The 12,483-nt window shown below is 38.3% G+C and overlaps 5 protein-coding genes across 5 annotated transcripts; 2 read left to right on the forward strand and 3 right to left on the reverse strand. All coding sequences in view use genetic code 12, as the record gives it.

The window, feature by feature from the left end:
- Positions 1-390: 390 nt before the first annotated feature.
- Positions 391-2,559, forward strand: PRK1 (serine/threonine protein kinase; the record flags this gene model as incomplete). Its single annotated transcript, XM_049325381.1, has 1 exon — positions 391-2,559. One exon carries the CDS (start codon positions 391-393, stop codon positions 2,557-2,559), a length of 2,169 nt encoding a protein of 722 aa, XP_049178965.1.
- Positions 2,560-2,714: 155 nt separating this feature from the next.
- On the reverse strand, positions 2,715-5,399 carry HDA1 (histone deacetylase; the record flags this gene model as incomplete). Its single annotated transcript, XM_049325382.1, has 1 exon — positions 2,715-5,399. The coding sequence occupies one exon, from the start codon at positions 5,397-5,399 to the stop codon at positions 2,715-2,717; it is 2,685 nt and encodes an 894-aa protein (XP_049178966.1).
- Positions 5,400-6,872: 1,473 nt separating this feature from the next.
- KGF56_003990 (DNA-directed RNA polymerase I subunit) lies at positions 6,873-7,808 on the forward strand (the record flags this gene model as incomplete). The annotated part of the gene is made up of 1 exon (XM_049325383.1): positions 6,873-7,808. One exon carries the CDS (start codon positions 6,873-6,875, stop codon positions 7,806-7,808), a length of 936 nt encoding a protein of 311 aa, XP_049178967.1.
- Positions 7,809-7,879: 71 nt separating this feature from the next.
- On the reverse strand, positions 7,880-10,278 carry KGF56_003991 (MRS2; the record flags this gene model as incomplete). Its single annotated transcript, XM_049325384.1, has 2 exons — positions 7,880-9,125; positions 9,677-10,278. 2 exons carry the CDS (start codon positions 10,276-10,278, stop codon positions 7,880-7,882), a joined length of 1,848 nt encoding a protein of 615 aa, XP_049178968.1.
- A 570-nt stretch (positions 10,279-10,848) lies between these two features.
- On the reverse strand, positions 10,849-11,703 carry CRC1 (carnitine:acyl carnitine antiporter; the record flags this gene model as incomplete). The annotated part of the gene is made up of 1 exon (XM_049325385.1): positions 10,849-11,703. The coding sequence occupies one exon, from the start codon at positions 11,701-11,703 to the stop codon at positions 10,849-10,851; it is 855 nt and encodes a 284-aa protein (XP_049178969.1).
- Positions 11,704-12,483: the final 780 nt, after the last annotated feature.

The raw sequence follows: 12,483 nt of genomic DNA on the forward strand, positions 1-12,483 counted from the left end.
ATTTCCACCCCTCCCCCCCCAAAAAAAAAGGGATTTCTTAAATTATTCCCAAAAAGGTTTCTTAAATTACTCCCAAAGGAGTTTCTCACTGGTATTACAGGTTGGTTTCCACAGTTTCTCACAGTTTCCAAAGGCTCAGTTTAACTGGGGGCTGTACCAATGCACATTGATATTTTTTTTTTCTTTCCAATTTTATATGTACATTTTTTTTTCTTGATTATGCGCCCAGTTAATAATCTTTGAAATCAACAATCTACGGAAACTTAACCACTTAACCACGCTCGGTTTTGAGACAGACAGACAGGTGTTTGCAGGATTGGCTCCAGTTCCTCTTTGCACCATCAGTACCAGCATTAGTGTCACAATTACCCCCCAGCAATTAGCGTCACTATGCCCCAGCCAATACCACCTCCAAATGCATATACACCAGGTACAAGACTAGTTGTTGGATCACATAGAGTAAGCATAATTAAATATATATCTCAAGGTGGTTTTGCTACTGTATATACATGTCATATAGAGCCAGCGTTCCATGGCTCTAGCACAGCATGTTTGAAGAGAGTTGTTGTTCCTAGTAAATGGCAGCTAAGTTTGTTGAGACAAGAAGTCGATGCTATGCGAAGATTAAGAGGAAACAAACATATAGTATCATATATCGACTCGCATGCCTCGCGATTGGTGAATGATGATGATAATGACAATACTAACGGCGGCGGAGGCGATGCTGCAGACCTGCAGAGACAGTATGAGGTTTTGTTGTTGATGGAGTATTGCGAGAACAATGGATTAATAGACTTGATGAATACTCGTTTGGTCAATAAGTTGACGGAGAAGGAGATATTGGACATTATGTACCAGGTAACCATAGGTGTCGCAATGTGTCACCACCTAAGACCACCATTGATTCATCGAGACATTAAAATAGAAAATGTGCTAATAGATGCACACCATGTTTGCAAAGTATGTGATTTTGGATCTTCGATGAATTATATGGCACCCCCAAAGAATCCCCAGGAACTACAATTGATGAAGGATGATCTTTTGCAACACACAACTCCACAGTATAGGGCCCCAGAGATGATTGATTTGACCAAAGGGTTTCCCATTGACGACAAGCTGGACATTTGGGCATTGGGAATATTTCTCTACAAATTGTGTTATTATACTACTCCGTTTGAACTGCCCAACCAGACAACTCTTCAAGACCTAGAACGAACTATACTCAATTGCTCGGATACTTTAAGATTCAAAGACCAGCCGGGACTGATGTTTTCTACTCGATTGAAGAATGTCATCAAAGTTTGTCTACGAGCAGACCCAAGGAGACGTCCAAATGCGGTACAGTTGTTGGGAGAAATCTCACAAATGAGAGGCGATTCAAGAATACCAAATGTGATACCAGCAAGCGTCTTGGAGTCCATAAAGAGCAAACAGCAACAGCAACAACAACAGCAGCAACAGCAACAGCAGGAGAAACAACAAAACTTGAAAAGTTCTGCAACCATCACTCCTGCACATACTCAGCCACAATTGCTGTATCACAGCCAAGATACCAGAAAGCTTATTCAAACCAAACCTATTGACGCATTTGCGTCTATTGATAAAACCAAATTTTTCAATAAGATTGAGCTTAAGAATGCATCCCCATTTGAGCTGGAGCCAATCAAGACGCCATCACGTCCACTAAGTGCATATTTTGATAATGGCCACAAGTCAAAAGTGTATACTCAAGGTAATAAGTCTACACCAGCGATACAAGATCTCGTTAAGAAAGAGTTGGCAAAAGGATACAAAACTACCGATTTAGGAGAATCCGAAAACACGCTTGAGTTTTTGAAGAATAGAGAAAATGAAAGGCATGAGAACGAAAACGGTATCAAATCAGCTTGGAATAGCTTGAGGAGGTTAAGTACAGGAGGTAGCATTAGGAGAATGGGTACCGGAGGCAGTATCAGCGTAAACAATACTGGTGCTTCAGAGAGAAGGAAAAATATAAGGGAAGTAAAGACTGGAAGCAGAAAATCAACCGAAAGCGACAAATTGAAAACAACATACTCGAGTGAGGAGAAAGAAGTTCGGGTGGAAAAGGAGAGCTCAATACAGAAAAAGATGAAAGCATTATTGGATCAAAGTGAAAGACAGGTGGTGCAAAAAACAGCTCATGGATATGGAAAATTCACCGATAGAAATGTTACAGAGGATATAGACTCCATAAATGAGTCGCCTTATCAAAATCAACTTCACCATCATAATCATGATCAGAATCCTCATAAAACATCTACTCACCACCATCATAAGAAATTATCACCACCCAAAGTCCCTGTTGAATTATCCTCAAGTAGAAAATCATCAGTACCTACAAAAGTGCCCAAGCCTCAGCGTCCAGTGAAACCAAAACATTTACAACCACCAGCCAAACCGAAAAAGCCAATATATTTAAAATCACCAGAGAAGAGTAGACAACTTGAACGTAGATTAAGTACGAGCAGCGAATTATCCATTCCAGATATTGATGATTTAGAAAAACAGTTTGCTAAAAGATTTCCCAGTTACGTATAAAATTTCACTATACGTATATATATATATATGTATGTATATTACATTATTAATACAAACCTGCTTTTTTTTTTCATTCTCCTCTTGTCCCTTAATGATTCTTTTCTCTCTTTATTTCTTCTTCTTATTATTGTTTTCATCTTTTATTCTTTTCTATTTTATTCATCGGAGCTGGTATAATCTTCAATACTATCCAAGATATTGTCCACTCCTTCATCTAATTTCTCATTGATAATATCAAATAAGTTATCCGCATTGGCTTTTAAAACTCTACCAAATTTCCTTCTTGGCTTTTTCAACTCGTCACTTGAACCATTTGCATCTCCATTGGTGGCTCCACTATGAAATCCATTTGAAGAAGAAGAGGAAGAAGAGCTGTTCCAACATGAATTATAGCAACTTGTGAATATTGTTGACTTGTGATAAAACCATTCAATCATACTCTCATCCATCACTGGAACCAAAGGTTTTAGTGCAGTTCTATTCAAAAAAGCTACTGTAAATTTGACTAAATTCTTTATCTCTGACGAGGGGCGTTTGCTGAATAAGTGAATAATGCTTTGATAAGCGTCACCAAATCCAACAAATATAATTTTCTTCAACCGTTGGAAATATGCAATATAATTATCCCAAATATATAGGAGAATCTCTTGTGCAAAAATTGTAGGATTGTATGATGATTCATAAGTTGTTGATAATCCAGGAATAGGTAATTGAAAAGATGGAATATTGATATCAATATAGCCCACTTTATCGGTGTTTTCCTTGTCTTTTTCCTTGGCTACTTTATCCATTATTTGAAATAATGGCTGTTCAAGTACTATAGTTGAATTGCTTTCAATCACTCCATTTGTAGGATTTATATATGCCCAAATTTCAGGAGGATCATGTATGGTGATCACAATTGATGAACACTCGTAAATATCAGGGCTTGCTATTACGAGATCTTCAATTTGTTCGGGTAAATCGCATGTAAAATACGCATTTCTACTATCGCTTGATTTTTCATTCATTATTGGAATGGTGATGAATTGTCTTTTGTTACAAGCCTCTGCAGTTTGATAACTCCGTATTGGATCGGCTATATTGGTTAATTTATACCTATTCTTATCTAGGCCTGGGAGGTCATATATATCATCAAAGGACGTTTTGGGCACCCCATGGCTAAGACATTCCCAGTATTTCGATTGAATTTTTATAACTTCATCAATAACTTCTATGGTGTCGGGATGTGGCTGTGTTTTTATGGTGTTTTCAGGGGGCTCCCCAATGAGCACTTTTGTTACAGCCAACGCACTCTCACTTATCGCGTCCAAATTGTAGCCACCTTCCAATATCACAGCTAATTTTCCTTTGGCTATCCCCTTCAACATATGCGTCATATAACCATATCCAGCTGGACTTACATGACAACAACCAATAGGGTCACCCTCTGCTGCATCAAAACCTGAACTAACAATAACCAAATCAGGATCAAATTCAAGTATTATAGGTATAACAACTCTATTGAACGCGTAAACGTAATCTGCATCCTTGACACCAAAGCTTCTCCACGGTATATTTATATTGTAACCTTTACCAGCGCCTTCTCCAACCATATCTGCACCACCGTACTTGGTTCCAGGGTAAAACTTACCATTTTCGTAACGATGCAAGGATATGTATAGCACTCTGGGATCGTCATAAAACGATTTTTGTGTACCGTTACCATGATGAATATCCCAATCCACAATAACGATTCTTCGTACTGATTCAGGATACGATTTGAGTATATTTTTCGCAGCCACTGCAACGTTACTGAATAAACAAAACCCAGCGGGCTCATCAGGCTCTGCGTGATGTCCTGGAGGTCTAACTGCTGCAAGGGAGTTTTTCACTTTACCTTCAATGACCGCTTTGCACGCTTCAATTGTTCCACCACATGATAATTTTGCCGAGAAATAGGAGTCGTTATTGACGTATATGGAGTCACCAGCAGCAGTTTCTTTCAAAAGCTCTTCTTTTGTCATTGTTTCGGTGGCTTTTATTTGCTGCAAGAGTCTTTCTGAATGGACTTCAAAAATCTCTTCCATTGTTGCTTCCCTTATAGGGATTTTTTGAATAAACGGTCCCAATTCATCAATACCTGATAATGAAAAGTCCAGTACTAAACCTGCCTCCACCAATCTCTTGTATATCCTATATATACGACGTGGGTCCTCCGGATGTGGGTCAGTATATTCAAAATAGGATGTGAATATTTTTGCATGGTACCTCATTCGCACATCATATACAAGCCCAGTTTTCAAGGGAGTATAGAACAACTGAGGTTTTGCTGGTGGTTGCACGATTATCGGACGTGTTTGAGCGGCAGTTTTCACTACTTCGTCCAGACCCTCAGTCGACCCATTAGAAATAGATTGTCCTTCTTCTTCTCCTCCTCCTTCTCCTTCTCCTTCTCCTCCTCCTTCTCCTCCTCTTTCTTCTTCTTCCTTTACCCCAGTTTTCGTTTCAGCTTTGATTTTCTTAGTTGGCGGTTCTAAGCTGCTAGCATCAATATGAGAGGAAAAGTTTGAATTTTCCTCTCGAAATTTCGATTTTTCCGTTAGCAGTAGACCTCTACCTCTATCATCATCATTTTCTTCCAACTTTACCTCAATGTCCTTCACATCTATACCGTTATCAGCTTGATCCGGAAGTTCCTGTTGAATCCCTATATCTTCCAGTGGCGTAGGCTCGACCGCAACCGCAACCGCTGGCTCTTTACTTGATTCTATTTTAATATCTTGCTGCGCGGCAGAATCTTGATGCAGAACTAAAACGACATCATCACGAGAAATCACTTTATCTTCCGGCTCTAACATTTCTTCCTTTTTTTGTTTTTTTTTTGACACAGTCCAGTTGAGACTTTACTCAAACCATATAGCAATACTCTGTGCACCAATGTATCGCCTTTAGACGTATAAATTCGGTGTATCTTCCGAAGCTCTTTTAAAAGCCAATTGGGTAAAGGTTGAAAAAAAAAGAAAAAGAAAAGAAAAAAGAAAATACGGTACGAGAATTTGGTTGTAGAGTGAAAAAAAAAGACACAACGTTGACAATGTCGTGACACTTTTACTAAAAGTGTCACGACATTTGTCACGAAGTCTACACTTTAAGTTAATAAAGAGACTGATATAAATTAATAGAGATTAAGATAAATTAGAGTAGAATTGAGATAAATTAGAGTAGAATTGAGATAAATTAGAGTAAAATTGAGATAAATTAGAGTAGAATTGTGAAAATTAGAGTAGAATTGTGAAAATTAGAGTAGAATTGGGAAGATTAGAGTAGAATTGTGAAAATTAGAGTAGAATTGGGAAAATTAGGGTAGAATTGAGATAAATAAAGTAGAAATTGGAGTAGACAACTGAGATTAGAGTAGAGAATCAAAGTAGAGTTGACTCTTTTCAAGAAACGTTCATTTGAGACGTTTGCTTTTTTATTACTTTGAAACAGAGCTATAAAGAAGAAGCTTTTTAACTCATCTCTCATAGATTAATCTTTTTTTTCTAGTGTTGCATTGATCAATAGTGAGTTTGATATAGTGCATAAAAGAAACAATTAGAATTTGGGACAAGCAAATGGAGATAGCCACTACTTTGGGACACGACACTATCGACACTATCGAGCAGAGCGAGATAGTGTTATAGCAAGCTAGTCACGACACTATCGACACTATCGCGCTCTGCTCGATAGTGTTATAGCAAGCTAGTCAGAGTAACAAACTGATAAGTATGACTCCACTATCTCGTCTCGCTCGATAGTGTTATAGCAAGCTAGTCACGACACTATCGAGCAGAGCGAGATAGTGGAGCACACTGACTACATCGACACTATCGACACTATCGCGCTCTGCTCGATAGTGTTATAGCAAGCTAGTCAGAGTAACAAACTGATAAGTATGACTCCACTATCGACACTATCTCGCTCTGCTCGATAGTGTTATAACAAGCTAGTCAGAGTAACAGTGAGCAGAGTGCCAAGTGCTGCTCCACTATCTCGTTCTGCTCGATAGTGTCAGTGAGCAGAGTGGCCAAGTGCTGCTCCACTATCTCCCTGTGCTTGCCAAATGGGCCTTTGCATTTATCCATATATTTACCTATTTAGGCACATAATGCGGCGTCTAACCTCATCTTACCAAAAAAAAAAATTGAAAAATTCCAATACCCCCAATCTCATCGAAACCAAAAAGAACCTCTGTACCCTTCATTACACCTCCCCTTGACCCTCCCTCACTGTCCCCTCACTGTGTCCTATACGAGGCACACAATCTATTCTTATACGCATTTTGCAGAATGTCGACAAAAACAGCAAGGTCGAGCCTAGAGAACAATAATGAGACAGGAAGAGCTAAACGGGTAAAACCGTCGCCCAAAACCAATCCCGTTAATGAAGAAACTCAATTGTCTGAGTGCTTCAAAAAAGTATCTACATCACTTTATGTCTCACTTTCACCCTTGTTTGTAAATAATGCTGTTAACGGGATCAAACAGCAACACCTTGATCCCCTTGTAATGACCTATTACCCTAAGGTCAAGGGTGTAATAATAGCTTATTCAAATATTAGACTAATGACACAATACGACTCGGAGAAACAAGCTTACATAGCCAAGGTAGAAGGATCTTCCCCATTTACTTTCTTTTGGGTCCATGTTGATTTTCTTGTCTGGAGTCCTTGCATAGGCGATGTTTTAGAAGGTGATATTTACATGCAAACTCCGTCACACATTGGTTTGTTGATATGTGATGTGTTCAATGCCTCTATAAAGAAGTACAATATCCCCCAAGACTGGGAATTCAAACCTGTGCAACAAGATGAATATACGAGTGGCGGAGAAGAAAGCGATAAGAAGATTGGGCATTGGATGGATAAAGACGGGAATAAAATAGATAACACCAAATTGAAATTCACAGTTAAGGCAGTTTACACCACAAGTAGAGTAATTCACATTGAAGGAACTTTGATCAAGCCCGACGAGGAAAGGCTTTCGCAACCTTTTTATAATAAAGAAAGCAAGCCCAAGGCAAGTTTGGGTAAGCATAAGAAGTTTGACAAGGAAGACGGCGAGAATGAACTAGAAAATGAACAAGAAAATGTGATTGAGATAGAAGAACCCAAGAAAGATGATATTTTGCCTAGTTATCTAAATGATACCGATACTAATGAAGATGAAGACTACAAAGTGGTAAATAATTCAGATTTCGTTGAGGACAAAGTAGAGTCCGATTGAAAAGTATAGTACAGACTTGTCTCAAAATTGATAGAATATATATATATATATATACATACATACACGTGAATCTATTTTCTAGATTTATCATCATTGATCATTTTCCAAATTAAATCCTTTTCACTCTTGTTTGGCCAATGGTATTTTTTCTTTCTATACGACCCCGAGCCAAAGAACAATTTATGCAAGAATGACGAGTCTCTATTAATTGTAGATTTATATGGTGTTATTACTTTCTTTTTTGGATTACTGTTGGTGCCCAAAATGGTTAGTTTTTGAACCTTGTGTAATTTTTTAAAGTTGAACCATGTAAATACCATTCCTTGGAGTATGGAGAACACAACAACTGCTCCAAAACCGTAATTGGAATTTTCTATATAGTTTTTCAAGTTCATTCCGTAAAATGCTGGGATAAGTGTTGCAATAGTTATTCCCAATGTGTACACTGTGACTTTCAACTCAAACAACATGAGCGAGTTTCTATTTGCATCAAGTATGATATTGACAATATCTTCTGTAGCCTTTATATCATTTAGTAAACTTCCTGCTTGTTGCACAAACTCATCACACTGCCGATAATAACTTTCCAAGATCATTTCTAAATCTTCGTAATTATTCAAATTTTCATTTACTTGCTCGTCTACTATATCTTTGCTTTTGCTAACATGATCATCTACTGGTTTCTTTTTCGGGTCACTTAAGTACATCCCTGCTAAATCTTCGTCATTTTCCAATAAATCTTCTAAAACGTTTCTGATTAATACAGCTTTTTGATGGAAACTCAGTAATTGTTTCAGTCTGATAAGCAATTCTTGTAGTTTTTTACGATATACTTCATCTTCCAATTCACTTAATATCATCCCACAGCTATTAATATAGAGTTTGATCTCTGCTTCGAGATAGCTCATTATACTGACTAGAATAGACTCCAATGCTCGAAATTCGTATGGTAATGATGGAGACGAGGAGCTTTTCAATTTCTGCTCTAAATCATACATGAATATGCCCAATTTAGAAGCAACTTCAGGATTCGAGGTATCAAAGACCATTACAGAATTTTTCTTGATAATTGCCTTGATGTATAGAAGATTGACCAATATTGCATTTGACGAGCGAATCATAATCATAGGGATAACATCGATTGACGAAGTATCAATCTTACGCAAATCGCGCGGGTACAAGTGGTTCTCTTTGAGGAATTGCATTTTGGGATACTTTTTGGAAACAGCAGTAATGTTCCCCTTGGAGTCAAAGATTGTGCAAGATACATATAAATCATTGGGCTGAATGGGTTTGAGTCTGTTTATTATAATATGACTAGCATCGTCGCTCAGCAGCTGCCCCAGCCCTTGCTTGGACGTAATCGATGATGCCCTTCCAACTAGATGGTTTGCTGATTGTTTCTTTGGCCTATTTGTGATACTAGTCAAGCATCGAAAACAAATGTTGGCTCTTGGATTTGAAAACAAAAGTAAATTCGGTCGAAATATTCGCTTCATTACCCAACACTGGAGCCCCCTTGCCCTTTATTCAAAGCAACGTAAAGATCTTTAGTTGCAATTATTCAGTTTTATCAATTTTTGATTTTTTTTTTTCAGAGATTGCGAGATGGGCAAGATGCGGCTTGAGATAACAGAAACTTCATAAAAGGACACAGTAAAGAGAGGATACATGGACCAAGGGTATATGAGCAGAGGATTTGTCACTAAAGTTTCCTTTTCTATCAATTCTTCTTCTTTTTTTTTTTTTTTTTTAAGCTTTTATTAATCAAATAAATGGTAAAAGGGCTTTTATGAAATGAATGCTAACTGAATATAGGTGGGAGTTCTCTTTAGTTGAAGAATTTTCTAGTTGGCGAAGGACCAAACAATTCTAGCCTGAGTGCAGGCAATGCTTCCTCAGACAATATCTTTAATCTTTCCTCTAAAGTATTGTCAACTTCAATCTTACCAGTCTCGTTGGTGACGACCACACCACCTGCAATGTCCTTGGATAAGAACTCATCCTTATTCACTGAAATTTCTATTTTCCCCTTGGTCTTATCTTCATAGTTTCTTGTTGCCTCGGAAACTGCTTCCTTAGAAATGTCCAAATCCTGTTTTCTAACCTTGATGGAGATTTTTGCCTCTAATAATGTCAATGCGCCCTCTTCGATTAATCCAACTAAAATCGGCTTATACTTCTCCTTATCCTGAGTAATTTTTTTCAACTCCGCTTCAGCATCATCAAATATTTGATTTAAAATTTGATCCTTCTCACCAAGGATTCTCAATCTCGTCTTGTTACCTATTGTTGATTTTGTAATTTGTTGTGCTAAGCTTGCTTTTTTCAACTTTTGTTCATATGTCGTGTCAATTGCCGCAGTTTCCAACCTTACAGTCGATGCCTTTTCAATCTCATATTCCTCATCGGCTTTCAATCTGATTTCCTTGGCCTTTTCCTTAGCTTCCTTCTCTATGAAGGCTTGCATTTTGGCAAGCTCCGATTTAACCTTTAAAAAAAAGAAAAAGAAAAAAAAGAGAGGTTAGTAAGTAATTCGGGCTCCTTTCTTTCTCTCAAGTATAGTAACCGGGGAAATCTAACACATACTTGTTCGTCCAGTAATGTCATCTTGCAGGTTTCCTTTGCTTTCTCTAAGTGAATGGTCTGAAGAAGCTCCTCCTCCTTGGGAAATTAACAATGTCAATTTACGGGAGTTCAAAAATTCATGAAAATTGTTACAAGTTACACGCCGTGTGAAAAATAACAAATAGCCTTCAATGAACAGTGCTGCTCCCACTATCGAGCAGACCGAGGTAGTGGAGCACACTAGCAGCCAGAGACTTGCTCGATAGTGGAACACACTAGCAGCCAGAGGCTCGATAGTGTTGGTCAGTGCTGCTCTGCTCGATAGTGGAATCACTAGCAGCCAGAGGCTCGATAGTGTTGGTCAGTGCTGTTCTCCTCCATAGAGTCGAAAGACGGTGAGAATGAATATATATATATATATATATGTATGTATATAAGTATATAAATAAATAATGCGATGATTGATTTGATTTTAAAAGGCCTTGTTTAATGCATTCTTGGCAACTTCGACACCCAAGAAAGTGGCTGCATTTGCTGGGAAAGATCTGAGCAATGCTGGGCCAACACCAGGGAAGAATGCTTTTATACCGCCCTTTGCGTAAATGTTTTTGGTAACTTGTGTGATTGAAATGGGTGTATTTGATGATTGTTGAGTTGACTTGATTGTATCAATGGGGAAAACACCCAACCACATAGAAACCCCAGCAAACCCACCGGCTGTCATGATAGCAAGAATAGACAAGTCCTTACCTGGAGTAGACAACTTCTCTTTCAAGTATTCGTATGTGGCAAAGTACAAAGCAGAACCGGGACCGTCTCTTGCCAAGGTGGCTACCGAGCCTTTGAATATGGATCTGATACCTCCAGTTCTATACATTTCTGCAACAACCGCAGCCATTCCCTTTGATTTAGTCCCTTCTTGGATTTGCATCATAACTTTTACTCTTTCAAATGGTGCAGCAACTAGTGTTGTTGGGATCGCACTGATGAAACCAGCAGTCGATATGTCTGCAATTGTAAATTGTTTGACATCTTTACCAGTAAAGTTTCCAACCAATTTCTTACCAACATCATAACCCCAGAAGGAAACAGCAAACATTGGTGTAACTCCAAGCAATGGTGGCAATACACCACGGTATAACCCCAAGGGTCCATCTTTGGCAATTGTGTCTTTGACACACTGAACCGCTGAATTATACAAACCCGTTTGTAATCTCACTTTGACCAAGTCAAACGGGTGTCCTGTGACAACGGCACAAATACCACCAAACCCACCTGCTGTAAAGGATTTGACATTATCCACCAAAGCTGAGTCAACGTCGTCCATTTTGTAATCAAACCCGTATGAAAAACTTCAAGAGAAGATGATGAAATTTTTTTCAAGTAATAAGTTGAGATAATGTGGGGCGGGAGTTTTGTTATATAGTGGGGAAAAAAATCAAGCCCTGAAAAATTAGAAACCTTCAAGAGTTTGAGCTATAATAGTAATTAAAATTGATTGAAAAATTAATACCGAGCTTGAAAATTTGAGAAATTGGGAAATTGAGAAATTGAGAAATTGAGCTTGAAAAATTGGGAAATTGAGAAATTGAGTGGGGTGGGTTGTGTGGGTTGGTGAGGGAGAGTATGTGTATGTGTATGTGTGAGTAAGTGAGAAGAAAAACAATGGACTTGGAACCAAAAAAAGAGAGATTAAGACAAAGTTTTCTAAGCGCATAAAGAATAACTTTGGTTACGGTAGAGATTGACCGAGATGAGTAAGCCTTCTACAGCATATTAGACTTTGCTATATTTTTCTTCTGAAACTAGAAATTATTTCCAAGAATGAAACATATTATTAGCCTTGGCCTTTGACTGGGGCAAGCAATTTTTTGGCTGTGCAGTTTAATTACGAGATTTATTTTTTTTTGTTTAGTCCGAGGTCCGAATCTTGATTTTGAAAGAGTCGCATCGGTACAAGATAAAAAGCCGTGGAGTCACCTGATAATCTAACCCGTGGGTTTGTATTGCACACGACACTATCTACACTATCGAGCGAAGCGAGATAGTGGAGCACACTGACTGTAACCGACACTATCGACACTATCGACACCGACACTATCGACAC

This window comes from Candida oxycetoniae (genome assembly GCF_023343755.2).
Source record: "Candida oxycetoniae strain CBS 10844 chromosome Unknown scaffold74, whole genome shotgun sequence".
In the NCBI taxonomy this organism is placed as follows: domain Eukaryota; kingdom Fungi; phylum Ascomycota; class Pichiomycetes; order Serinales; family Debaryomycetaceae; genus Lodderomyces; species Lodderomyces oxycetoniae.